Source organism: Gymnogyps californianus, chromosome 18 (assembly GCF_018139145.2).
Source record: "Gymnogyps californianus isolate 813 chromosome 18, ASM1813914v2, whole genome shotgun sequence".
Classification (NCBI taxonomy): Eukaryota; Metazoa; Chordata; class Aves; order Accipitriformes; family Cathartidae; genus Gymnogyps; species Gymnogyps californianus.
In genome coordinates, this window is record NC_059488.1 from 5,878,182 (window position 1) to 5,905,753 (window position 27,572).

The 27,572-nt window shown below is 45.9% G+C and overlaps 2 protein-coding genes across 3 annotated transcripts; one reads left to right on the top strand and one right to left on the bottom strand.

Annotated features, from left to right (window-relative positions):
- Positions 1–138: 138 nt before the first annotated feature.
- SWI5 (SWI5 homologous recombination repair protein) lies at positions 139–4,784 on the bottom strand. The gene is made up of 6 exons (XM_050908153.1): positions 4,724–4,784; positions 3,394–3,679; positions 3,218–3,266; positions 2,547–2,668; positions 1,322–1,416; positions 139–857 (listed from the first exon to the last, which is right to left on the bottom strand). Exons 1-6 carry the CDS (start codon positions 4,782–4,784, stop codon positions 793–795), a joined length of 678 nt encoding a protein of 225 aa, XP_050764110.1. The 3' UTR covers positions 139–792.
- Positions 4,783–26,055, top strand: GOLGA2 (golgin A2). Of its 2 annotated transcripts, XM_050907836.1 has the most exons (28): positions 4,783–4,830; positions 6,175–6,297; positions 6,627–6,707; positions 10,140–10,274; positions 10,870–10,913; positions 11,049–11,112; positions 11,585–11,644; positions 12,122–12,202; positions 14,013–14,051; positions 14,566–14,628; positions 14,871–14,964; positions 15,626–15,732; positions 16,303–16,361; positions 16,614–16,755; positions 17,873–17,962; positions 18,144–18,251; positions 18,350–18,437; positions 18,956–19,299; positions 20,128–20,241; positions 20,531–20,755; positions 21,042–21,141; positions 21,229–21,317; positions 21,939–22,092; positions 22,237–22,304; positions 22,908–23,010; positions 23,273–23,379; positions 23,574–23,742; positions 23,849–26,055. In XM_050907836.1, exons 1-28 carry the CDS (start codon positions 4,783–4,785, stop codon positions 24,097–24,099), a joined length of 3,150 nt encoding a protein of 1,049 aa, XP_050763793.1. In that variant the 3' UTR covers positions 24,100–26,055. The 2 variants fall into 2 exon arrangements, with proteins under 2 accessions (XP_050763793.1, XP_050763794.1); XM_050907837.1 differs by lacking the exon at positions 6,627–6,707 and having other exon boundaries at positions 18,953–19,299.
- Positions 26,056–27,572: the final 1,517 nt, after the last annotated feature.

A 27,572-nucleotide genomic window follows, 5' to 3' on the forward strand; every position in this document is an offset into this window, starting at 1 on the left:
TACTGGGTAGTGCTGCCACACTGTCTCCATTAAGAATCCTCAGAAAACATGTGAATAATAGATGTTATAGTTGTCTCAGAATATAGTTTAAAAATTTGTTCCAGGATCATGCAATGTTTTATAGGCTCTTAAAGTGAATTACTGAGAAATGTGATAGCTGCTTTATTCAGACTGGACAGTTCAACACAACTTCACATTTTGCCATTTACTACAGAAATGATACAAAACCTCTAGATACCAGAGCAGTTAAGTACAAAAATGCAGAACACCCAGACTTATCCAGATTTGATCATAAAACAAAACAAACCCCCCAAACCACCACAACTTCAGCCTTCTTCCCTCCCTACTTCTGAGGGCTTTTTCTTTTCTTTCAAAGCAGCTATTACATTGCACATTTGTATGCGCTCACTTCCTCTATCCATTCAGTATCCAAAGAGCCCCTGGATGTTATAGAGAAGCAAAGGCTCCATGGGACGAGTCTTAACATCAACCTGAATAACAACCTTTCCAATAAAAAAAAAAAAACCAAACAAAAAACCTGTTGATCAGGTAGTAGATGAAGTTATCCAAAGTCCTACATCCCTTTCTCACAAGCAGGAAACAGTTGATAGATTCAACAACTTTCATGTTCCAAAGCTTCTTAGAAATAAGGCTGTTAACCCATACTCTGTTGCAATTCTAAATACATACTTCCAAGGCCACTTTATGTCAGTTCTAAACCCATATGACACCAAAACATAATGGCCCAGTAACAGTCATTTTTGCAGGACATGGCAGTCTTCAGGTTCAATGCTAGTCGCTAAGCTCCAGATCGTATTCAGGGTAGAGCTCCTTTGTAGTAACCCCTCGGATAACAGCTAGAAAAGAAAGAAATACCATTGCTTTCATTAAACAAAGATCAGATCAGTCAGAAAAGTTGTGTTTTCCCCCCAGTAGCCCCTAACTATCCCATAGAACCTCCCATAGCTAAGAAACCAGTCTAAGGTTTTGCAGCTATGCTCCCCGCTTGTCTCAACGCTTTTCTTTTTTTAAGCTTATGAAGAACAAGACTGACAAAAATTTGTAAGACTTATCAAATTTTGGTAATCCATAACAGACTAAAATACCGGTAAATGACAATTATTTCACATGTTCTGGTCTAAAAACATCCCAAGAAAATAACGACAGAAGCGTTTGTGCTTGCACAAGTGATTGGGTCACGTAAGCCTAGAATTGAAGAATCTTTAGAACAAGCTCTACCTTCGTGGCGTAGCAGCTTCTCTCTCTCTGTGTCTGTATGAAAACATTGACTAAGTTCTTCAACAGCTTTCCCCTTCCTTACCCAGCTTGCCCAGCAGCATCTGTCCAGCATCTTTAATATCATTATACTCATGGAGCAGAGAGATGTGCTTCTCCAATTCCTCCAGGCTGTAGCCTCTGTAACAACAAAGCCAGAAAAGGTCAAAAATGGCACAGAGGGATTGCTGCTGCTGCATAGCAAGCGCTGCCACTACCGACCACGCACAGCAAGGATATCTGAGATACCCAAGCCTGGCACGTCAAAAGCAGAATCTGAAGGCAGCAAGTACAGTTGCTGCAAGTCATAAACGTGGAAGCTACAAATGAGCAGATCCTCATTTTGAGGTTTTTTGCCACATCAAGACTTATAAAAAAAAAAACCAAAACAATCCACCCGAATTCTCAGAACAAAGTAGAAACAGGAATAGGCTGTGGTGAATTCAATTTATACTCTGATCTGTAGCTAGGGAAAAAAAATTAAGGTGGTCTGTTTATCCTTGAGGATAAAACAAAAAAGCTTTTGGAACAGCCTTTGTTGTTCCACGATTTCCATTCTATGCACTACACATTATCTTAGAAAGTATCACTCCTTCGCAACGAATAACCCACAGAGATTCCCTCTCTTTAAAAATCAAGCAGCAATTTTATCTCAAAACAGTTGCTAATATGCAGCTGCCACAGTGTGTCATAAGAAACCACAATAAAACAGTTGCACTACCCTGTATGTGCCAAAGTGTTCTACAGGCCACTTGCTTGCCTGGAAAAAAACTCTGCTTCTTGAACACAAAGGTTAACTCACTCGCCTCACACACAAAACAAGTGAACGCTTGATCAAGATGGAACAAAAAAGGAAACAGTTTTATCTGGGACTAAATTTGGCAGGTCATACAAGTCATGATCTCAATTTTAATTCTCACATGAACAAGCTCTTGTGGTAGCATGACGTTGTAGTATCACGATGGTTAAAATTATTTGTTCCCAGTTTACACGTAATTACCTCAGCAACATCTGGGGTAAAGTTAAAATCCTCTTATCCAAGCTCCTTGTAAAACTTGTTTTGCTTTACCAAATAAACCGGAAAGAATTCCCTCTTGTCTTTAACAGGTCCCATAACTCAAAACAACACTGTAATCAACATTCTACAGCACCATGATAAAAATGGCATCATAAGAGGTCAGTTTTTACCTCTAATTCCTGGACCATATTTTGTTTTAAAAACAAGAATAATTGAGGCATGACAGTGAACACTGAGCTTGCCAAGGACATACTCAGACAATAATTGTGCAATTTCCTGGTCTAGAGCAAGGTCTTTCTGCTTCAGCTCTTTGATTTCATACCACAGGGCTTCTTTGTTGGCTCCATTAGGTTGGCAGGACCTTGGAGATGGGATCTGTAGAGCACAGAAGACATTTAACAATAACTCAGCCCTGGATAAGATGCTACAGTACTAGAGGGCACTAATCAGAAAATACGCCATGTGTCACTGGATGAAAAAGAAGAAAAAAAGAAAAGGAAAAAAATATCTCCTGGGCAGGGAGGGGGGGAAGTGCAGGTAAAATTTTTATCAGTTCATGTAACGTTTGCCTGCTCCATATCGCGTTCTACAGCATTTTGTAGATTTACAGCGTACAGTGAAAATAAAAAATAAAAATCACAATTTGGCTTTTAAGAGAAGCTCCCAGGACGACGCACTGCTAAACCGCGGGGCCGGCACTTACTCAGGCAACGAGCAACTTGCCGGCCAGGAAAAACACTTCCCTGCTGTGCCGGGCCGAGACATCGCAAACGTGCGAGCGGCTGCCGGGGGGCACCGCCCGCCGCCGGCCCCCTCCGCCGCCGGAGCAGGCCCCGGCCCCGCGCCGGGAGAGGGCAGAGGCCGCTCCCGGGGGTAGCCACCGAGCAGGGCCCACCTCCCTCCGCGGCCCAGGCGGGGACTCACCGGTGACTTGAAGCCGGCAGTGCCGCTCCGCCGGCCGCCACCGGAGGTCCTGGCAAAGCAGAGGGGTGCCACGTCAGAGGCCGGACACCCCCGCGGCGGGGCCGGGCCGCGCCGCCTCAGCGGGGGCACGGCCCGCGGGGAGGGAGGGGAGGGGGCAGCGGGGAACCGGCTCCTACCTCCTCGGCAGAGCCCGCAGCGGTGGGGGCGGGTGGCGGGGCGGGCTGCGGCCCGCGCTCGGCGGGACCCCCTCGGCCAGGGCTGCCGCCTCACCGCCGGACCGGCGCGGACTGCACCGCGGGGCACGCCGGGAGGTGTAGTCGCTCCGCCGCCGCGGGGCACGCCGGGAGGTGTAGTCGCCCCGCCGCCGCGGGGCACGCCGGGAGGTGTAGTTTCCCCCTGACAGGGCCCGGCGGTGGTTGTCCGCGGCGGGCAGCGCCGGCGAGCAAACTTCTCCGTGTGAAGCTGCAGGTGACGTTTAGGTGGGGCAGGACATAATTATCCCAATTACCGCAGCCAAGGTGATTACACTCAGTGCCTTCAAAAAATGCCTCAGAGCCACCTCAGCCCCGGCGCTCCAGCCGGGATGGGGTCTCAGGGAGAGCTCCGGGGGCCCGCCGTGTCTCTCATGCCATTGTTATTTTTGTAGGGGAAAAGCTGCCACCTCCCGAGCCGCCGGCTGCCCCACACGTCCTGCCTGGCTGGAGGAGGTGCTCGCTGACAGACCAGCGCAGCTCCTGGCTGTGCGGCCATACCCTTCGAAGGCCCCAGCCCTGCTACCAAAACCTTGCCACGCAAACCCAATACAGCTGCTTGGACCGGCGCAGAAGGAGCCTCCTTCCCGCAGCTCTCCTGGCGCGGCTGCCAAAGGTAAACGTGTCCCTGTGCAGCGCCAGGTGCTGGCAGCAGCCGTATCCCGTTCCCTGGGCTGACCACGCGAGGCAAACTCTGCTGTTGGCACACTTGGAAGGTCAAAGGACATAATGGGATCGCACACCAGCAAAAACCAACCGCCTGCGCTAGCGGTGACTTCAAAGGCAGAGCTCAGACATCAAAGCGACGCACACAAAATAGCAAGCTATGTAGATTTGTAGGACGTGCCCCACAAAGGATGAGGGAAGCCTTGCCCAGCTCCCCAGGCTGGTTTCTAGCCAGTGTTTACTCTGGGCAATTGAGTCAGTACAGGAACGTGGAGCAGGGCAGCACGGGCTGTCACACAGGAGGAGCGGGGCAGGGTGTCGCACAGGAGGAGCGGGGCAGGGTGGGGTGTCACCCAGGAGGAGCGGGGCAGGGTGGGGTGTCACCCAGGAGGAGCGGGGCAGTACAGGGTGTCACCCAGGAGGAGCGGGGCAGCGCAGGGTGTCGCACAGGAGGAGCGGGGCAGCGCGGGGTGTCACCGCTGGCCGCGCGGCCGGCACCGAAGGAGAGCTGCGGTGAGAGGAGCTGCCGTTGGGCTCGGCGAGGGGCCGGGCCGCCCCGGCGGGAGCGCAGGCCGGGGCGGGGCGGAGCCTGGCGGCCGCCTCCGCCGCTCCCCGCCGCGGCTGACGTGGCCCGGGCGCGGGGCGGACATGGCGGACGGCAGCAGGCAGAGCAGGCTGGCGGCGGCCAAGAAGAAGGTGAGGGGCCGGCGGGGGACGGGATGGGATGGGACGGACAGGCGGCGGCCGGGTTCCACGGGCCCCGCGCGGATCGGAGCCGCCGGGTCGGGCCGAGCTGGGCCGAGCTCGGTCTCCCCCGAGCGGCGCGGGCCAGGCCCGCCCGCCGCCGCCTGGTTCGGGCCGGGCCGGGCCGGGCTGCGGTGGGGGCCGCCGGGAGCCCCCGGGTGTCCGGCGCTGCGGCCGAGCCTTCCCGGCTGGCGGCCGCCCCCAGCCCGGGGGAGGCGGCCGGGGAGAGGCCGGGCCTGGGCTGCTGCGGTGCTGTGCGGTCTGCCTGGTTTGGTTTGGTGGTTGTCCCTTCCCCCGCACCCCCCCCCCCTTTTTTTTTCTTTTTCCTTTTTTTTCCCCCCCCTTAATTTTTCCCCCGGGGCGGCTCGGCTCCGTCCGTCCCGGCGGGACGCGCCTGTGTGTCAAAGTCATACGAATGGGAAAGTGTCCTGGAGCAGTTCAGGCTTCCATTTTGAAATGCTCCGAATAATGGGATCCTTCTTCTTACTTATTTTTTTTCCCCACCTTGACTCCGAAGCGCGGCCGCAGCCATACCCTGCCCGCCCGGTGTCTGGCGCAGCGGGTGGGACGGGGGTGTTTTGTCTGAGATGGCGTGGCGGGGGGCTGATGGAAGCGGATAATTTACATAACTGCCTGGGACTCACTTGGTTTGGGGCTTAGGTGTTCAATAACATACACAAAAATGCCGGAAAACCTAGCAGCATTCAAGTTACAGCTTATCAGACTAGCTTTTCCTGGGCGAAGTGGGTGTGATTTAAAAATCAACTGTAGATTGCTTCTCCCCTTAGTTCACAGTTATTACAGTATCTGTATTAATGTGTTATCTGTGGGGATTGTAATTTTCCTTCTTACAATCTTTCACAGAGTGGAAGATCATACTATCAGGCACTGCTTCTTCACTTTGCATTCAGGATTAATTGCCCTTTATTAATTTTTTCTTATTGCTCTTAGTTGTAACCCTAAAAAAACCCCCAAATTATTCTTTTAATCTCCTTTTAGTTGCAGTATGCAGTATCAAATTGTTTCCCAAGAACATCATTAGCTGTATATAAAAGTTTAATGTTTACAACTCTGAGCCTCTTGTCATAAACCCATCACATTAGTTCTTACTTTAGGCTTTTCTGGACTTGTTTTGATTTTTATTTTTTTCCCCAGAGGGACAGACTCATTGAAGAGCATTTCTCTTGTCGTTACACTTGATCTGTCTTTTTACTCAGTGAAGTTTGGGTATTTTTTTGACATTATACTCACAGAAGGCATATTCTGTTTGGACTTCAGATTATTCTTTTTTCACAGCTGAAGGAATATCAGCAGAAGAATAACCCTGGAGCAACTGCAGGAACTAAGAAAAAACGCAAAACTAAAGAAGGAAGTAGACCCGAGACTCCCACCAACGATGACCAGCAGCCTCCAGAGAACGTGAGTGTCTCATTCTTTCTCCCAGATCCTTCGCCACCTCCTTGTTCCTTGGGTTCCCGGAGAACATGACTAGAGCTGGGAAATGGTTGTGCTGGTGTAACAGATGAATGGCGTAGATGCCTGTATCGCCAGTGTACGAAGCGTGCCGAAGCGGTGTCTGATCATACAATGCTGTCGCGCAACCCTGGGTGTGTCCAGAGCTGCTGTTTTGAGGTGCATGCTCCTAACGAGCTGGAGGATGCCGGTTTCTTTGGCTACCTTTGATTGACATTTTCTCTCTGTCCTTTTCTGAGCCATTTCTCTTTCCCCTTTTCTTTCGCCTCCTTTAGATTCAGAACATTCTGAAGGTGCTGGTGTCAGACCTTAACCGCTCCAATGGGGTAGCCATACCCTCATTGGACAAGAGGAAGGTGAGGCAGTGCTCGTGTCCCTCGCAGTGACTCGCTCTCCCTACTGCATGCTTCGGGTTCTGTTTACACTGACCTCGATTTTTCGGATGGAGCCTTGTCCTGACATATCCACTGTCAGTTGCTTGAGTTTTGTTGCTGTTTTTATTAACATGGAGCTATTTGTTACCATGCGTTTCCGTTGCTCGTAAGTGCTTGTTTCCTTCTGGTTTGTGTCAAACTTAACATGTGAAAAAGTGAACCTTGTCAAAAACTCTTCCTTGAGACAGCTGAGCTTTGAGGAAAACCAGGAATTTGTGGTGAGGCAATAAACTAACTTAACCGCTGAGGAAAACTGCACTAGGAAGAGGTAGTGTTTTCTTAGTCTGTATTTCTCCGGTTCTGCACGTCATTGCTTTATTTCCTAGAACCTTGTTTCTGAAGGGCATGTTTCTGCTCATCTCCAGGCAAGCAGCTGCCCTGAGTAAGCTGTGTAGTTATTCCAGCCAACCTGTTTTATGACAGGCGATGAAACTTGCACAGGTGATGTACAGTTTGGCAAGTACCAAGGTTTAGGCAGGAAGTCAGATACTTGAAGCATTTACAGGCTTCAGCGTCTTCATGTTCCCAAGCTTCTTAAGAGGAAAGGGCAGGAAGTACACCAATAAGCAACAGAAATGTGTTCAGGAGCAAACATAAACAACCTTTTTTAAAAATTTATTTTCAGACAGTTTATTTAAATAAGGCTCAAATTGTGATGGAAACTCGGGAAAGTCAAATTTTGTAGCCTGGAATTTTAATCCGATTTTGTTGTACCAGAGCTCTGCTTTTCATTTTCACTTGCATCATTTTGGTAGCTTATTTCCCTACCATTGTTTCAATTTAGTTGTCATGAAGTAACTCATTATTATATTTACTGCATATCCATGTGTCTCCAGCAATAAATATAACTATAGTAATCACCAGGGGTACCAGTTAGATGCAGTGAAACTTGCAAGATGGAATGGAGTTCACTCTGAATTGCCTTTGTATCCCTTTTCTCCCTTTTTTGTGTAATAGTACAGTAGCTGTTCTGTCCACACACAGAGCGAACAGCAGAAAGTTCCTCCAACTGGACCTTGTATGTGTAGGTTGCGTATCAGTAGAACTTGAGTGACGTGAAGACATAATGCCAGCTTTGAGGGTGCTGGATGTGCCTGTCCAGCATCAGAAAGCATGTATTTTGATTGAAGTTTCACTCTTGTCATGGGGACTATTTTCAGTTAATACTCGTAAGCTCAGTGTAAGTTAGATCTCAGAGAACAAGACTCGTTTCACATTGGAGGGTGAGATGAAGATGGGCGGTCCAGTGCTGTTGCTGAGATGGCATTTGGTCTTGCAGTGAAGGCCTACCTGTGTCTACAGTTTTAGTCCTGTTCTGAAAATGGAGAATTTATTACTTCATTCTTGTTTTCCCAATCTTGTTTTTTCTCGGTTTCCTTAGCATGGAGAGATACATTTTGATCTGATTGGCTGTTATGGAATTTCTGGATTATTGTGTCTGGGGTTTTAGGAATAATTTGAAAACTAATCTTTAATTGCAATATGTAATGAAAGAAAGATTTCTCTTTCCAGTTGCTGTCTTGTAAAAATCCTGAGTCAGGAAAATGCTGTTCAGAAACTCACTTGACGCTAATAGGGCAGAAAAGCTGATCGTTAGCATCTGAGCTACTGCTGCCATTGGTGTCTTAATGTGAGCCAGACCCCTCCCCATCTCACCCACTTCAGCTTTCTTGGCTGTGAAACACAGAAAACCCAGCAAAAGAGGAGCCTTTGTGTGAAAGCAAATGGATCCTACTATATGCTAAGCTGAGCAGAATTACTAACTTTTAATTCTACAAAACCTCACAATGCATAATTTCCAGATAAGTGTCTTGCTCCTAACTCCTCCTGTTTCCAACAAATTCAGCTGTTCAAATAGTTGTTTTGTTTTTTTTTTTAATTTATTTCAAAACTGCTTATTGTGGAGGAAGAAGGAAGGAGTTCTTGTGGTTAAGGCACCTTACTGGTTTTTGCATCTTGAAGCATTAAGCAAAAAGAATGTCCTGATCAGAAGAAATTAAGGAGACATTTTTGAGACGTACTGGGGAAGGTATTCCTCCTGTCCATCTGATGTTCTCTACTGATGAGTGTCTGAACCAACAAAGGTGAAGTAACCTGTAGCTGGAAGAAGTAAGGGAATGCCCGATCTTCCTATAAGCACCTAACATATATTACTCCTTGAGTGCACAAGTATCTGTCCTGCTAAAAAGAAATTGAGAAAATTCTATTTGTTTCCCTCTGTAGTCTTCCAGCTTAATGCTTTCATTAAACCTGTCTTCGCTGTTACAGTATTCTCCTTGCTGCTTGATTCATGAGTGAAGTGCTGAGCAGGTAAACAGGGAATGCCAAGAGAGAGATTTCTTGTTTTCTGTGAAGTGCCAGGAAGGAAGTGACTGAAGTAAGAGGGAGCTCTTTCAGATGGAATAGCAGAGAGCTGCCATATATTGGTGGAGTTGAATGTTGCAGATGATCTCATTTGCTTCGTAGTGTTGTTAAATGATGACTTACTGGAGCTGGATGATGAAATAAAACAAATTCCCATAAAACGCTAGAACACTGCTCTGGACCTTTATGGCGCTCTGATGCTGTACAAGATGAAATTGTCCAGTTCACTGTGGCTTGGTAGAGGTGTCATCAGATGCTATTCATCCTCCCACGAAGGCTGGATGAGAACTTGCATCGCTGTCCAGAAATAGTTTTTTGGCCCTTGTCTTTTCTATTTAGATTCTTCTAGTCATGGGATTCATAGCTCCAGCAGGGCCACAGGCACCTGCTCCCAGCCACGCTGAGTTTAGCCTGTTCATAAATGTCCTGTTTCTAAACTTGTGGTTCATGGCATGCCACAAATTTCACTGAGTTTTAGACGGAGCATTTGAGTTTGACTAACCCAGTTTTCAAGTAGTCACTAACCTGTTCTTTGCCATCTTTATTTGCATACAGTGATCCGTGTTTTCCCCAGACACATCTTGAAGGTAGTGCTTTTCAAAGCAGAGTGACTACCATCTGGCTTTGCCCTCTCTCGCTTTTTGGCAAGTCCTTTGCAGTAAATCTGGCGTGTGAACTTAGAGTTGGGTGACATTATTGCCCTGTGCTAAAGAAGTGAGTTTGATTATGGGACACGGGTTCTTCAGACTGGCTCTGAGAGGGCACAGGCCTGGGACAGTGTTTGTTTGTGTGGGTTGATGCAGTCACCTGTTTGCTCTGGGGAGAACACAGATTCCCTTCCACATGTTTCTAAATGATTGATTGTTTATATCTGTCTAGTGTTCACAGGCAGATCACAAGGTGATGTGTTCATGTGCGTTTTCACTCATTTTGTGTGTTTTCATTCATTTTGCATGAAGGCTGTAATTCCTGTGATGTGTTTTGTGACAGGCATACTTTGACAGTGATGTTGCCACTCGTAATGCTGAACAGCTTGCTACCGATGTCCCTGTGCTATCTAACAGCAACAGTCTACCTAGTTGTGGTTCTGTTCTGCCTGCTCCTGGGAGCATGCAGCTGATGCAGGTTTGTGAATTATGAATATTGCCATTGAACCATTGAATATTGGTTAGCGATGCCACATTTTTTTTTGAGAAAGACGATCTTCATAAATATGTGAAAACTACTACATTCTCCACTCTCCATCTAGTCATCATCTGTCTGTGAGAGCAGGGAGAGTACTAGCATGCACATGCCCCTATGTCTTCCAAAGCTGTTTTCCTTCCCCTTCTCTCCTATTTCATTAGCAGAAAGTACCCTTACTAAGACAGAAGATGTCCAGTCAGATCAATCTGTGTTTCCTTTCACTACTTAAAGATTCAGTTGAAGTTTTTTTTCCAGCAAAGCAAAGTGTTGATGATACTGATAAATAGTAACAGCAAACATAAAGCCTGTAACGCTTAAGTTTCTCCATTCCAAGAAACCCAGGCTCACACCACTCAGAAATTATGTGTAAGCCAGGACTGAGTTGGTGGTTTTAAGTTTATCTTTCTTTGGGAAGCAGTAATTAGAGATACTGTGGAACCTGAGCCCAGATGTAATCAAGTCTTAGTGACACATTCACAAATGTGACTCCCATCTTCTTTTACAGGCTTGTAAGTTTTTGTGTTTCAATCCACAGATTCATGAAGCTGAGGATCATAAAAATGTTTTGGATGAGAACAGGTGAGTGTCTGTGTTTATCAAACAGCTTTGCAACAGGATCCCAACAAATTAGGGTTTTATTTCTCCCCAGTGCTGTTCTGATTTGGGCAGTTCTCTGGGAGAAATTTTCATCGCAAGGTCTTTCTTTGTTCCCAGGTCTTTCTCGTCAACAGAAAGTCTCCGCCAGTTGTCTGAACAACTCAATGGCCTGGTTTCTCAGGTATGGCCTCGTTTTGATCCATTTGTCCTATTAATTCTCTTGATGTTTGATGTGGAGCTTTAAGCAGTCAGCTCAAGAAAACACTCTTCAATCTCAGAGGTGTCTGCAGTCATCCTACTAAACAATACAATATTTAAGCGTTGAGAAGCAAAAAATCCTGTTTTAGGAATGTAAAATTTCAGCAGTAGGAAGGAAAGCAGAGTGGGATGAATGAACAGCATGTATTCATGGAAGGATGTATTCTTGATTTAGTGGAAAAGAATCTGAAGTCAATCTGCATAATTCACATCAGCTTGTCACAGGGGGAGTCTGCATCTATCCTTAGCCAGAAAAGTATGTTTTCTGTGTCTGTGTGTGGTAATTTGAAGTGAAAAGTGCTATAAGAAGTATTATTGTGATAGTCCGTTCTTACTTAATAGTGATTTGTTTCCTTGGGGAATAAAACTGACTTACTTGACTGGTTTACTTCTAGTCTACGTCGTATGTGAATGGGGAAAGTGCCGTTTCTTCCACAAATATTAAGGAAATGGAAGTAAGTTGTTCTCAGTCTATCATTTTTTTTTTTCTTCTTTCTTATTTGCTACTGTTGATCACTTATTGGGACTCTGCGCCTACAGCAGTGTTAATGAGACCTAATTGAATGCACAGTTCACATACAGCGCAGTCTAGTGTCGTCTTGTGCTGTAATCGGATAGTTGTGATCAACAGTAGGAGGCAGGTATCGGAGGTGTTTCCAGTTTGGGGACTGGGGATAATCCGGCTTCCATGCAACTGCAGTTCTTACGTCTGATTCACTTTTATGTCAAAATGAAGCCTCAGCAGAAATGGATAAAATATGTTGACATCCCAGCTGCTTTTGTTGAAACCATAGATTTTGTTCTGTTTGGAGAATCTGATATATCAAACTGTGATAATGATTTATTTTTCTGTCCTTTTTAATTATTGCTTTTTTCCTCCCCTCCTCCTCTTCTGCTCCTTCCTTTTTCTCCTGTCTGCATGTGCCCATCAGACACGTTACCAGGAGCTGGCAGTAGCCCTGGATTCCAGCAATCTAACTAACAAACAGCTCGTTACAAAGATAGAGGAATTGGTAAGAAACAATCCAACCAACCAGTTTGACATTGTCTTTGCTGCTCCTCCATGCTCTCTGGGTGTCTGCAAGGATATGGGTTCTCTCATAGTGCCACAAGGAAGGCTGCTTACACAGCACTTTGTAAGGAACAAAATGGGCTGTATGGAAAACCTGTTAAGAGGATCAAAGTCTAAGGCCATTTGTGAATGTATTGGCTCATCTGAGGAACAAGAAACAGAGTTTTGTTGTTTCCATTAAGTGTGCTCTGTTGATCTCATCATGCTTTCCCTGGATGATAAGCATCCTGATAAAACAGCTATTTCTGGTCCTGGTCTGAATCCTTGAAATACAGAATTCTGGTGCTGGCAGCAGTGTGAAAACCTGTTTCTGCAGGTGGTGATGCTGTTCTAAATATATCAGCAGAGTGGGAGCAATAGGTCTAAGAGAGAGCCTGGGGCTGGTTTCTGATCATATCCTCAGCTTCTCTTGGCACGATGAATGAACTGCTTTGTCCTGTGGCCTGCATGGATTCCCGCTGCTGCTTTTCAGCCTTCAGCTTTAACACTGCAAGAAATGCAGCTAAGTGGACTTGTTTCAGTCTGAAAAGAGCCTTTCTTGTGTGAAATACTTTTCCCCATTTTGTTCCTCTCTAAAACTACACTTTTCGCAAAGTTTAGCATTTCCCAGTGTACCCCATGACCCCTCTTGTTGTTTTATTTTTGGTTTTGGGTTATTTTTGTTCCATTCTGTTTCTTTTTGTCTTTTAGCTGGGCTGCAGAGGTACCTGGTATAGTGCATTGCCCACCCAAGATTCTCCTTGTTTGCCTGCTTCTCTCTTTGCCTGGAACTGTGTAGGGCCTTTGCTGCATTTGTGGTCTTGCCTTTGCTTTTCCTGGTTTTGTTGTGCACTGGCATTGCTAGAATCAAAACCTCCAACTCATCACCCTTCCATCTGTAGTCATGTTTCAAAATGCATTGAAGTAGCAGTAGGAGTCAAGAAACAGCTTGGCCAATGTCCACTCTTTGGGAAGGGAAAAAAGTACTAATTATGTAGTTACTTATGAGGCATCTGTGAGAAAACTGCCAGGGGGACAACAGCAAATGGCAAACACAGCAGCACAGTTTGTGTGGCAGCCTGGATAGACAGCTGCCACTTTTGTCTCCTTCACTTCATATCTAAAGATGCACTATGTACAGTATCTCAAGTTGGAAGGGACACTTCACCCATAAGATTGAAATTGGCTAGGACAGAATTATCCCTTTTCTTTGCATTTGGCTTCAGCGCTCTCTCATACCACCTTCTGCAGAAGCCTGCCCACATGAGTGCGGCTCTGCTTGACTTAAAGGCCAGTTGTTAAGCGGGATAAGGGTCTAAGGTCTCAGTTAAATGAAGAGACTATGGTTTTTGTTTGGTTTTTTGGGGTTTTTTGTGGTTGTTTTTTTTTTTTAAAACCATTTTGGTAATTATCCTAATGCACCAGGATTACTACAATTAATTGCATAGATGTGGGATGCAAGTTTAACTGAAGTTGGTGGATGCTCAGATATAAACATACAGGGGTTTCAGTAGTATTGGGTATTGGGGAAGAACTGTGGTAATGTACTGAGCAATGAAAAACTTATCTGGCATATAAAGTTTATTAGTGAAGGGAGCCCCAAACCTATTATTTTTAATAGCTGAGATGAACTTCCTAGTCTTCTACAGAAGGATAATGGAAATTCTGTTTGAATTAATTGGGCATGTATCCTACTTCATTAAAGTGAAAATGTGTTTCAGCAGTATGAGAGTATTTTCTCTTAATACTGGCACATCAATTTTCTTCCATAGAAACAGCAGAACCAAGAAGCAGTGAATCAGCTGGAGAAGGTAAAGTGTGTCCTATTTTTGGATAGATACAGAAATCGGTGTCTGTTTCTCTGAGGAGTAGAAGACATAGTGGACTGTGGCACAGGCATGTGTGATCTTGTCCTACGTTAGATTCAGTTTCATTTGTAGCATAAGGTTGCATATTGACTTCATGAGTTAGGCCTGGCAGGTAGCGTTCTTATTTTGACAAAAGCTAATATTTAAATGCTCGAGTATTGGAGGAGTGCAGTGGAGGCAGGAGATTACAGTTTAAGTCCTTGCCAGTAGCTTGCATTCCAAACACCGCCACATTTATGCTAGCAGTGATTGCGCTATGCTGTCATTGCCATTCTAGGGTGGACAAATAATGAAGTAGTTCAAATAATGGAAGACTGAAGTATGTCTTTAAAAATACTGATATCATTTAGATGCTGGAAGTACTACCAATGAATCACTGCTTTTTTAGTTTGACATAAATCAACAAGGGTTAACTATTTACATTTTTGTGCTGAATAGGCATCATTTGTTTATACAGGAAAAGAAGGAGTTTGAACAGAAATTTTCTAAAGAGCAAGCAGCACTGAGGGAACAGCTACAGGTAAGGCAGAGCCTCCATTACAGTAATATCACCTGGCTTCTGCTGTTTTCTGGATTACTGACTGCTCATGGTCTTTATCCTGGAAGCCATGAGTCCATTCCTTCAGGAAAACTGGGAGAGTCAGTCAGCCAGACTGTACTTAACTGCAAGAGCTCTTTCCTGAGTTATCCTTTTGTGGCAACAGTGATGTTGCAGTTACAAGCAAAGAAGTTTTGCGCTGAGCTGAGTCTCCTTTCCCAAAGGTTCATATCCAGACTATTGGAATTCTAGTTTCTGAGAAGTCTGAGTTGCAGACAGCCCTTGGACATACTCAGCAAGCTGCACGGCAGAAATCAGGTAATTGACTGTGAGCACTCCAGCTCAAGCTGTTGGTTAAACTGTGGATTTCAAGTCGCAGGCATGATAGTTGCTGGCAGCCAGCTCACAACACTCACTGACTCCTTAATGAGCAGTACTTGGCACCGTCACTGCTTCTGTCATCATAGCTGCCCCGAAATGGGAGCATGTTGATCCCATGGCAGTTGAGGTTCTTTTGTGCATCACTAAAGCCTTGTCAGCCCTGTTTGGGCCTGGTGACTGCCCCAGACTGTTCCTTTCTGACTTTCTTCTGATTCTTTTAAAACTTTGTTCCCTTTTCTCTGCCCTCCCTCCCACACAGCCGTCATGTTAATGTAGGTTCCACCCGAACCTTTCATTCTGAACCAAATTTGAGCAATTTATTCTATTAGGAAAAAAACCCAAACAACATATTGTCTGTTGTTCTGCAAAGGGAGTTTCATCATCTCCCTGTAAAAGTCAGGAAGGTAGTTACAGAGAGCTTTACTGCCCAGAGTTGCTAGTGATTCACCTGTAGAGTCAGGAGTGGAACCAGGTCTACTGATTTACAAAGCTCTGTGCTGCCTGAAGAGCTTGTTGACAAAGTAGAAAGTGCTGTTCAGCCAGTTCCAAAAGGGCCTTTGTGGTCTAGCCTCAACTGACTCTGCTCTGACTTGTTCAGGAGAAGCTGAAAACCTTGCTGCTCGTTTACATTCATCTCGCCAGAGGGTATCAGAGCTAGAACGTACTTTGTCCTCCATCTCTATGCAGCAAAAACAGTCAGAGAAGGTAAGAGTCACCTCTGTTTATGCTTAACCAGCAGCTCTGCCTTTGGCTATTTGCTTGTCACTACACCACTGCAAAGTCTGTAGTCCCTGCTTAGAGAAGAGGCAGAAATTAACCTTGTTAATTGTTAATTAACCTTGTAAAGCCCTGTATTCTCCATGATCAAGGCAAACTTCATTCAGGTTTCTGTGACCACTAATGATATGACCCAGTTGCTGTCTTCAGATCTGGCACCTTACTTCATTAGTCTTGCCAGCTCCACACAACAGAAGCCTCACTGAGACCTTGTCCCAGGAGGGTCTCCATCAAACAGATGCTTTAGTATTGATGTTAATCCAGAAGTTTGCAGAAATAACCTCATGTTCAGTTAGTAGCATCACATTTGAAAAGATTGAGCAGACTTATTCCTGGCAAATTCAGGAGGTTCTAAGCAAACCTGTCCTGAGGATTTTGCCGAAGTTATTACCTTTTCCACTTTACCTGATCTGCTAAAGGTGAAATGAAGTATTTTTTTAAGATCTTACTTGTTTGGCTAAAGTCTGTAGATGAATCAATAATTTCCTTTTTCTCCAGCATAATAAAGAGTTAGTGAAGGAGCGAGACAACCTGAAACTGGAACTGTACAAAAGAAGGTAAGTCCATTCTGCTTGTTACTGCAGAGTAACACTACCCTTCTCAGTAGAACCACAAAACATAACAAGGGGCACGGACCGCAGGTGGTGACTTGGGAGGTTGGATATTCAATTTAAAAAAAAAAAAAAAGTCACTAGATGTGATGTTTCTGTGATTCTAGCTGCTGTGAAGAACTGGACTGTAAATGCATGACACGGACTTCAGCAGACCCATAATACCTGTAGTGATGCCACTTTGGTTGTTTGTTTCAGCAAAAGCAGCGAGGAAATAAAGCAGCAGAATTCGGAGCTGTCAGAGAAAGTTCACTCTCTGGTTGCCAAGAACTCAGCTATGAAGTTGGATATGGAGGATTTGCATAAGAAACTGGAAATGGCTGAACTGATGATTCAACAGGTAACCATAATACTTCTGGGATGTGAGGGTAGATCACACCGATCATTGTAAGACTGTGCTTCTGACAGTGGGGGCAAGACTTAACTCTTGTTTTTAAAGGCACAAAATCTCATCAAGACATCCTCTTAGTAAAGGGCTTCCAGTGAGGCCTCTGAGGAACAGAAAGACTATATTCTAAGGAGTTGGAGCAGTAGACTGAAAGACATTGTGACATTGGTCTGCTAAAAGAATGTTATACAATATGAGAGGGTGACTGAACATACCAAGCGTGAAAATACAGTGACTTTTCCCGCTTGTGTCTGTTCAGCATTTTGGTTACTCAGTTGTTGTGCAGTCTCATTGAGAAACCAGTTGAGTAGGGGTGGTGGTTGTACTCACCCTAGCAGAAGGTGGTCAGCTGGACAATGGCAACTTGAAGGTCAGCTGGGAAAAGCTACGAGAAGCAGCCAGTTAGAAAGGGAATGCGTGAAACCAGCTGTTAGCAGTTCAGAGAGCAAGCTTGGTGTTAGGGTGAGCCTGCAAGGGAAGAAATTGCTCTTTTCCTTTTTTCTTTCTTCTTCTTCCCTTTCTTCCTCTTTTTCTTCTTCTTCTCTTTTTAATTCCCAGACAGTGGCTAAAGTTACCCTTGAAATAAAGCCAACTGCTACTCCTCTGAGAAAAGTACTGTGTGTCAACTGAACCAGCCTTGCTACTTAGGCCACTGACATGTTCCAGAGATTGGCTTTAAATTCCTGACATGTTTGACAACTTTTAAGGTCACAAGCTTTTATACCATCTGATCTGGCTGTATAATACAGACTCTGGAAATGCACAAAGTTTCCGAGCTAAACTGTTTGATCAAAGCCTATTTTCTTAATTAAAAAAATAGTAAATATAAAATTGGTAGGGAGGAGCTGCCCAGTTCAGCCTGTTTTACAGGGCTGAAATCTAAGCTTTTTGATTTTAATCACACACCCCCCCTTTTTTTTTTTTCATTGAACTTCACTGTGAGTTGGAGCACTTTAAAGAACTACAGAAGGTTACAACATGGATCATGTGGCAGGTTACTATCAGGGGAAAGGCTATGCAGAAATTGAGTATTAACATTTTGCCATAACTTTTTGATTTTTGTTGGCAGTTCTCAAATCAGGCAGGGAGTCTGGATGCAAACCAGCAGTTTCAGATGGCGCTGGAGGAGAAGGCGAGCCTGGAAACCCAGGTTGCTCAGGTAAGAGGTGGTATGAAATATGATCCAAATCTTGACATCTGTAAAGAAACTTGTGTGGCAGAAGAATGCAGCCTGAGCTTTGCATTAACACTGGTTTCTTCAGGCTTTATACCTTAAGCAGTCACTGCCAAATTTATTTAGCCAATACGATTTTCTTTGTGTTTTATTTTGTTTTGAACAGCTCTCAGAGTCACTTCACCAGCTCCAGGCAGAAAGAGATCAGTATGTAGAGAAACTGAAGGAGGAACGGAGCATTTGGCAGCAGCGGGTACAGCAGCTCTCTGAGCAGGTAACATAGGGGCAGTATCACAGCTGCTTTTGACAAACACAGGCAGGAGTAAATGCATCGTGAACGTTGTTTTAACTTTCACTTGTGTGGCCTTGCAGGTCCACACAATGGCAGAGGAGAAGGAGAAGCATATGGCCCAAATTCGGGAGCTGGAAGCCAATGTTACAGAGCTGTTGAGCAAATCAGGTAGGGCTTCCAAAGGGGGACTTCACATTGCAGAGTACCAGCTGGTTAACTCTGTCCCCGCTGGGCAGGAACTTCTGTACACGAGGTGCAGTAGGTCTGATGCTCTGAAGGTGCGAAAGCAGCTGAAAGCCTGGTGACCCTAAGAAGCCTTTCATCCTAGCACACAGCAAATGAACTACTTCAAATAATTGACCAGCAGACTCTTTTATGTCTTCAGTATCTGCCTGACTGTACGGTCAGCCTCTCTGGCACAGGAGTTTGGGAAGGCAGGATGCTCTTGCTAGGGCTGTGAGGGAGTTAGCAGCACGTGGCAGGATGCTGTGCTTGGTTTCGGGGTAGTTTTGCTCCTTCGTTCCTCTCAGTGCCCTGCGGCGAGGATTGGATGCTGCAGCTGGTGATACCTTCTGGGTCATAGAGCCCTACGGGTTGGAGTACGCTTTGTGTATGTAATAGTGATGTGTATTACACAGCGATTTAGCCCTTCAACTGAGCTGCTTTTGATTCCATTTCTTCAGCAGTTAAGCCCATGGATATTGAGCCTTCCTCACCAGCAGGGCCCACAGCAGCTGAGCTGAGTCTGCAGGAAGAGATCCAGCGGCTGCAGCAAGAGAAGGAAGAACTGCATGGGCAGTACCGGGCCCAGGTCCGGGACAATGAGCAGCTCAGCCACCTCAACCGGGAGCAGGAGGAGCGGCTGCTGGAGCTCGAGAAGGCTGTGCAGCGCTACAACGAGGAGTCTGTGGACAGACAGCAGATCCTGGAGGACATGCAGAGTGACAAGGCCACAATCAGTAGGGCACTGAGCCAGAATCGGGAGCTGAAGGAGCAGCTGGCTGAGCTGCAGAATGGGTTTGTCAAACTGGTATGTCTCTTTCGTGCATCTTTTCCCACTGCTTCCCTCACTGGCGCAATCCTTTTGTAGCACAGATATAAAAAACTGGCAGAAGCATTATCTATCTCTTGTCCTCTGAGGCTAGGGATGCTCCATCTTCTGTGATACATACTGCCATGCCAGGAGGTTCCCTGTCATTCCTTACTCAGGTGCTCTGGCAGATGAACCAATATCTTTGTACAGAGCAGTTTCCTTTTCCCTCTCATCCCCTGGCAGTCGGGCTGTTTCTTTCCCTGAGTATTCCTCCTGCCCTTTTACCCTTGAAGATACCCGTTTTCTGTTCCCTGTATTTGCCCGTGAGGAAGAAGTTCTCAGCAGTCTTCTCTCCTGCTGCTGTCATTCTTATCCGTCCTGGAGCTGAATCCTTACTCTTGCTTGCTTCTTCCAATGTAACAGCTTCCCCTTTGGGGCCCTGGCAAACTGACACATGGTCTAACCACTGATTTTTCTTTAGTCCTTTCTGAACTCCTCTTCTTGTTTTTGAATGTCTGTGGCTCTGTTTGGGATATCCATACCACCCATCTGCTTTGGAGCTGACAGGCTGTGTGATGTGCCAGGCCTCCTCTTGGCACTGTCCCAGCACTGATTCCCCTGGCTCTTTCCTTGCTCTTCTCCCATCTTCTGAACCTTTTTGTAAGTTATTTAGTGCCCTGAACAGTCACTTTATAGCCCTTGGTTACACCCCGGAGTAACACAAGGGATGGCATCCTGTTGTATCGGGAATTAACATGGTTTATTGAGAGTATACGTTGATGTTGGTTGGGGCAATTTCCTTATACAGTGGTATTTGTCTTGCAGACAAATGAAAACATGGAGGTTACAAGTGCCCTCCAGTCAGAGCAACATGTAAAGAAGGAGCTGGCCAAGAAGCTTGGGCAGCTGCAGGAGAACCTGGGGGAGCTCAAAGAGACGGTAAGCAACAGCCGGTGGGGTGGCAGGGCAGGTATGTGGTAGTTTATGCAGACTGCTGGCAACTGTCCAAACTTTGATGGAAGGATGGAAATGGGTATTGTAATGATCAAGCTGGGAGCCTTCCCCCATCGTCGGCTGTCTGATGTGGGGAACCAGCATGTGGGACCAGATGGTGGCTGCCTGCCTAGCTGGTGGCTGTGGGGCAATGTTGTCAGTTTGGATCATGTCGCACGGATCAGCTTTTCTGGCAGAAATGGTTTGATGTGATGGTTCGATCTTGTTATGTTAGCTGGAACTGAAAACACAGGAGGCTCGGGGTCTGCAGGAGCAGCGGGACCAGTACTACAGCCACTTACAACAGTACACCGTGGCGTACCAGCAGCTGTCTGCCGAGAAGGAGGAACTGCACAAACAGTACTTGCTTCAGACACAGCTTATGGATCGGCTACAGCATGAGGAGGTTCAGGGGAAGGTGACAGTGGAAATGCACCTGAAAGAGCTGCAGCAGACCAAGGTAACAGTAAAAGGGGCAAGTGGAAAGACGGGAGGAAAAGTGCTTAACTACATTTAAGTATTAATTAAGCAAAAGGTTGGACCAGATGATCTTTCGCAGTCCCTTCCAGCCTGGGCTGTTCTGTGATTCTATGAGTACATCCTGTGCAATACAGGTGAATGACACTTGTTTGGAGCAGAAGCACTGCTTTTTTGTGTGTGTGTGTGGTGCTACTGCCTGAAGATGTAGTGAGTGTTTGCAGTCTGGCTTGTGCAAGTTTCAGTGATGATCTGCTGCTCTCTTGCAGGAAAGTCTGGAAGCTGTAGCTAAGGAAAACAAAGAGCTGCAGGCCCAGATCAGTCAGTTAGCAGCAGACCTGGATGGCAGGATTTTGCACCGACTGGAGGGTGAGTAGCTGCAGCTGGTCCCCAGGGAGGCGGTAGACCTGGGCTCTCTGGGGTATTTCCTCCTTGTTCACCTTCCTCCTTTTACAGGAGACGGAGTTGAAAGTGAAGCAATGACTGAAGAAATCCAAAAATCTTCATTTGTGATCCCAGAGAAGTTTGAAAGCCATGAAGAAACGGTGAGTCTTAATGGGTAGAAAAGCCTTTGGGTTTAGTTCTAAACAAACGTCTAGAAAAGGAGACAGGTTAAATTGCAGAGCGGTTCCACTGGGTGCATGGAGTACGCTGTTCATCAGCTGTGATCTCTACCAGCTGAGTCACAGTAACGAGGGAAGTGTAACAGTTCCTTGTGCATAGCAACAAAAAACCAAGACTTCTGCGGCATCCTTGCAAGATAGGCTGGAAGTCTGGCAGCGGCTTTAATTACGAAGACAACTCAGCTGGCAGAGTAGCTCTCTAATTACAGTGATGATGTTCTTCTCTTTAGTTTGGAAGGCAGTTTGGAAATGGTGTCGAGTATGTACTAGATTTTTCTGTAAGTACAGTCATAATTGGAAAATACTGCGATCAAACAGATATCATGGGAGCTAGTATTTAAGCTGCATATTTGCACTACTTGGGAATGAGAAAAGATGCAGTAGTTGCTGCCCGGTTTAGTTCCAGGGCAGTCACTTAGTACTTCGGTTTCATACCCATAAATAAAATGGGGTAAACTGTTACTCTCTTTGTCCTGAGATGCACCATTGATCATGCTTCACACAGGAGAAGCACTAATGTGCATACTCTGGAATTCTTCCTAGGTCGCTTTCTTGACATCCGCCATGTCCCAAGTGGAGAAGGAGCGAGAAGACATGAGGCAGCAGCTGGCTGCTCAGAAACAGCAGTGCAGAAGCCTCCTGCAACAAATAGCAGCTCTTAGGCAGGAGCAGCAACATAACGTCACGCTGGGTGGAGGTAAAAATTCGGTGCAGTTTGAGGACAGTGTGAATATGGAGGCACGCCTCGGCCAGCTGTGCTGGCCTCTGTGAAACAGATCTACAGGTTTTGTGAGTGCATCGTGTCCAAGGAGGAACTGTAAATTACACATGTCCCTTCCAGGTTCCACTATGGATACTGTTCCAGTGGAGGTTCACGAGGCTTTGAAAACTGCCATGGAGAAACTACAGGTAAGCAAAGGATCTCATCTTCTTTCAGCCCCGCTACACTGCTCAGCTAGACTTTGATCCAGTGTCAGACTCTGACAGCACACACAGACAAATTGTAGGGGAATAAGTAGCAGATGTTCCATAACAATAAGCTACTTCCTAAAAAGCTTACCACTGCTTGTCTCAGCACAGGAAAGCTTGCAGCAGTAACTCCCTCCCACCCCCAACAACTGAGAGTGTAAGGGCCTAACACTGACCTGTGGTCTTTTTCTAAAGAAACAGCTGAAAAACTGACTATCTATCTCCACCCTGCTGGGATGAAGCAGGTGGTCTGCCATCCTGGAGCCGAGTATGACCAGAGCTGTGCTGTCCCAGCAATGAGAAGGTTAAAAGGCACTTTGTTTCATCAGCCCTTCTGCTTCCCAAAATGCAGAGGTGCTCTTTTACACCTTCTCTAGCTCTCTCCTCTCTGCTCCTTTTTAGCATCAGATCAGAGACAAGTTGTAAAGGCAGCAAGATTTGTTCCCTAGGCTCAGACCAATGTGAATGGAGGGTGTTGTCTTTAACACAGGTGTTCTCCATACGTGAGCAGTTCAGACGATTGATAACAATTTTTGTGTTCAGTCCCGTTTCACAGACCTGATGCGTGAGAAAGCTGATCTGAAGGAACGGCTAGAAGAGTTAGAACATCGCTGCATACAGCTGTCTGGGGAAACAGACACCATTGGTATGTTTAGGCAACACCAGCACAAGCTGAAGCTTGCTCAATGCGTTGTTTATGTGGGGAATAGAAGGTCCCCAACAGCTCTTGGAGCTGGAGCCCTCCAACTGCCAAGCAGTTCATGTCTCCTACTGCTGCCTAACTAGGCTAGATCTCCAATCCAGGGTTGGATTTGCTGGGTCCTCATGCCACGTAGTTCTATGCTCGCCGTAAGGCTTGTACCCGAGTCTTGCTAACACTTACTCCTTACGCTTCTCTTGTATTCCAGGGGAGTATATTGCATTATACCAGAGTCAAAGGGCTATCCTCAAACAGCGACACCAGGAGAAAGAGGAGTACATCAGCAGATTGGCTCAGGATAAGGAAGAGATGAAGGCAAGGAATCTTTTCTGTAGTACTCCTCCAAGCAGGGCAGGCCTGGGGAGCACTTGCACAGTCTAAACCTTCGCATGTTGTTCTTCAGCTAGCTTTAACTTTGAAGTCGCTAATTTTGTGACAGAGGCAGGACTGCAAACTGTAGTGCAGTGTTTGTGCACACGTTTCATAGGCTTTCCTTTACTTTGGTGCAGATGAAACTACTGGAACTGCAGGATTTAGTGATGCGTCTGGTCAGGGAAAGAAACGAATGGTACAGCAAGTATGTAGCAGCTGCTCAAAACCCAGAGCTGTTAGCAAGCCAGAATGAAAGTGTACTTCCAGTGGAGAGGCGCATGGAACTGAATGCTACTGATGGAGAAGGTAAGCTGCAGCCAGGACAGGTTCTGTAAAGTGGAATAACCCGAGGTCTCAGTGTTGTGCATGGATGGGAAGAGTCACCTGCCTGTCTTGTCTGTGTTCCTTACAGGGTTACGAGAAGTGAATTTATCTGATGAAGCAGAACAAGAGGCTGCTGTTCTTCATCAATCCGGTTTCTCCCCTATTGACAATAAAGCTGCTCAGCCAAGCCAAGAGGACCCCACAGCAAAGCAAATAATGCAGCTTCTCAGAGAAATCCAGAACCCTCAGGAGAGGCTGGGCTCCCTGCTGGAAAACCCTTGCATTCCCTTCTTCTACCGTGCTGATGAGAACGATGAGGTCAAAATCATGGTAGTTTAAGTGGCGCTAAATCTTACTTACAGCAATTTTCTATGAGCCTGAAAGGACTTAACTGACCTGTACGTGCCCATACCTCTGCTCAGTGCCCTTGGTCAGAACAGATTCTTAAAGACATCAGGAAAGAGGGATTGCATCAGATGGAACTTGAGCATCAGACCTCATCTTCCCCTTTCTCTTTCTTCTGTTACTTGGTGTGCTTGGAGTACAGGCAGACTCAAACTAATCCTGGGAGGCAGCTGGGGCTGGCACTTCACCTGGGCCAGGTGCAGGCCGGGGCAAAGGGGATGCCATGACTTCAGGCAAAATGACTTAATCCCTTGTCCGAGACTGCTGCCCGCAGCCAGCTTCACAGCAGCGACTGAGCAGTGGTTCTGATGCATCACTCATGACTCTAATCGGCCTAGTTCCTTCCAGGGCTCCCAAAGTAACTAACTTATTCTGGTAACGAACTCTTTGGACTCTTAAACCGGTTGTTTTTGTTTCATACTATGTATCTTAAACTTCCCACTTTCTTCTGCAGCCTGCCTCTTGCAACTGTATCTGAAACCGGCCTTGTCAGTCTTGAACAGCCAAAAGATAAGGCTCCTGACTAGCCGGGCAGCACTACAGACTCATTTATTCTCATGGCTAGGGGAAGGGACCGAGGGTTGCCTTTTGAGTCTTTTTGGTTACTTGACAAAGCTTTATGTGATTCTTGGGAGTGGGGTGGAAATGTAACTGCACTTTGAAGGATGATGTGTTTCACTTGTATGTGTCTGAAGGTTTTATTTATTTTAAAAAATGGGAGAAATAAGTAAAAGGAAACCACTTAATAAACATGCTTTGTTTTGAATTTCTGGCCTCTAGGGGTTCTAGTTCTCCATCACTTAGCTTTCTTCTTCTCCCAGTTTGGTAAGGAGTGCATTAGATAGGTGGAATCCAAGATCCTGTGCCCCCTGTTTTAAGTTCCTGGGACACATCAGCCACAGAGGTATCACCTGGCACTGCCTTGAAGCTGTAGCCCTCATTCTAAGGAGAAAACAAAACATGGTGGCAGGAGAGAGTCCCCTGAAGCAGCAGCAAAGCAAATCCCTTGGGTGTGCAATTGGTGACGTGAACTGCATGGGATATCCTGCCACTAAATTTGCCTTTCAGGCAAGAACTGCCTGTTCTCAGGATGGTTAGTTTCAGCAATGGAGTTTTAAGGAAAACCGCAGGGGAGGTTTAAGGGACCTGGCCCTCGCAGCTGTGTGATCCAAACACACAAGCCTGGGCTGTGCCTGAAGCAGCATGCACCACCCCCATTAACCTGTCAAGAGAGATGCAAGCACAGGAACACAGTATCAATTTTGGGGTTTGTCAACAACAAAAAGACTCTTCATTTCTTCTGTCAAGCTTTACACCAGCATGGTAGAGAGCGCTTTTCTTCTAATGCCAGAAGCAGATTAAGTGTGGGTTATTTTTTAAATGGTTCATCTTGATGTTTCCATATACAACTGAAAAAAGTGTACACAGAGCAATTAGTGCTTTCCTGCAAACCACCAGGGGAAGATGGAAGCTGTTTTTTTGAACTCCTTTCATTTGAACAGTGCTAGTGTTGTCTGTTACTGGCAGAACACAAGTGACACGGGCTCCCAAGCTCCTGGCTGCATGGGTTTGTGTACATAGTGTATCTCTGTAAAATGCTGTATATTCCTTGAAGAGAGACTAAGCCTTGTCCAGTGTTTATGCCTGCTCAGGCTATTCATAAATCTGTATCATAACTAATGAGGGCAGGGCTGTGATTTAATACAGAGCATTATTATAAATGGAATAAATATTTATTGGGTGTTCCACTCTAGTACTGTGAAGGAGACAAGACCAGTGAAGAAGGTCTGCGGTCTGTTGCAGAGGTGACTTAATCCTGTTACAAATTTGCTTTCTGAATAAACTTATTCAGATGGGTACTGACTAGATGTATTTCTTCTGCCTAGATCACCTTGAAATTTAGCCAGAAAAATGTGAAGAATGAATTCCTTATTAAGAACACCTGCCCTGGCACAGTGCCCTGTTTCTCTTCACTTTCATCAATGTTTTCCTGTAGACAGACTGAGACATTTCTCTTGGCTAGCATTTCACATCCAGAGCTTAGGTTCAGATTAATTTTTTACCCTGTTCCCTTTAGGAGTGTTTCCCTGACCCCACCTTTACTTGGAGTGAACTAAGAGCAGGAACTACTGTTCAGCCGACACACAATAGCTTTAAATTGGAGCAACTGAACCTCCTCTGCACCTCTGATTTGAGGAAAAGTAGAAAAATGCTTCTGAAAGGCCATAAGCACCAAACAACAGGAAACAGCTGTTGCAACTGGAAAGAGGACACTGTGGATCAGTGGATTGGGGTTTACCAGCTACCCTGCCCAGGCAAGATGTTCTCATCAGAATGTACTTAACCTTTGACAACCAGCAGATCAGAGGTTTCTAGTTTTACAAAATAAGGCTCTAATATTTACTTGAATAAATACATAGTTCTGCCTTCAAAAATGTAATATTCTTTAAGAGCAACCCTATATATAACACCAGGGATAGATGGAACAGTTCCAGTGAGGGGGGGAGAAAAAAAAAAAAAGGACAGGGTAGGGGAAGCAATGGTTATTGCCTCAGTTGCATAGAAGCTGAAGTTACAGCCCATAAAAACATGCAAGAGAGAGCTAGAACACTCTAGCTAGGAAGGAATCACTAGAGAGCTCGTCTAGCCACTCAACCCGCACCAGTATCTATTATGAATAAAATCTTCAAGGAGATTTTTAGCTTAGTGAAGTCTTACTAGGGTACCAGGGAGATTCCACAAGTACCACAGCCAGCTGTAGCCAAGAGCACTCAGGGCTAAGTCAGGCATCAATATTACAGTGATTTAAGTCAGCGACCCCAATGCTCCTAGTTTCTTCCTGCAGAAGTAGTGCTGGAGCCCCATTATGCAGGGGCTTAAGGAATCCGTTGCAATCGTTGGGATGACAGTGCTAAATTCAGGAATTATGGAGAAACATGGTTATTGCTGGGAGAAGCGGCGACCATGATCAGAGACCCATAGCGCTCACTGTTTTGGCATGGAGACAGTAGGAACAAGTTTACCCAGTTTGTACCAGGGGAGAAATCCCACTTCAGCCTAAAAGCAACTTCCAAGTAGGAGCTGGCCATGTGTGTGAGATTCTGGTTAGACTGCACTTCAGATATGGGCCCAAAAGACACTGCTTGACAGAGAAACTACAACTCAACACCCACTTGCTGTGTTCCACAAACAGCCTAGGCAAAAATACCTTTTAAAGAACCAAGCAATTTTGTGTGCAAAACTCCCACCTTCTGTCTCTCCAGTCACTGAAGCACCTCCATGCATTTTCCTTTACAACGGAGAAAGGGAGTTAACTTCCGCATCTGACGAGCTGTTTCACTCTACTGCAGCTCCTGGACACCACTGTTGATGCCGATCTGTTCCACCTTCCCTAGCAGTGATAGCAC

Coding starts and splice junctions, on each gene's coding strand:
- GOLGA2 (XM_050907836.1), top strand. CDS start 4,783: ATGGCGGACGGCAGCAGGCAGAGCAGGCTGGCGGCGGCCAAGAAGAAG. Junction 4,831..6,174: donor TGGCGGCGGCCAAGAAGAAG/GTGAGGGGCCGG, acceptor CTTTTTTCACAG/CTGAAGGAATATCAGCAGAA. Junction 19,300..20,127: donor AGAATGGGTTTGTCAAACTG/GTATGTCTCTTT, acceptor TTTGTCTTGCAG/ACAAATGAAAACATGGAGGT.
- SWI5 (XM_050908153.1), bottom strand. CDS start 4,784: ATGTCCGCCCCGCGCCCGGGCCACGTCAGCCGCGGCGGGGAGCGGCGG. Junction 3,680..4,723: donor GCGGCGGAGGCGGCCGCCAG/GCTCCGCCCCGC, acceptor CGTCACCTGCAG/CTTCACACGGAGAAGTTTGC. Junction 3,267..3,393: donor CTGCGGGCTCTGCCGAGGAG/GTAGGAGCCGGT, acceptor CTGCTTTGCCAG/GACCTCCGGTGGCGGCCGGC.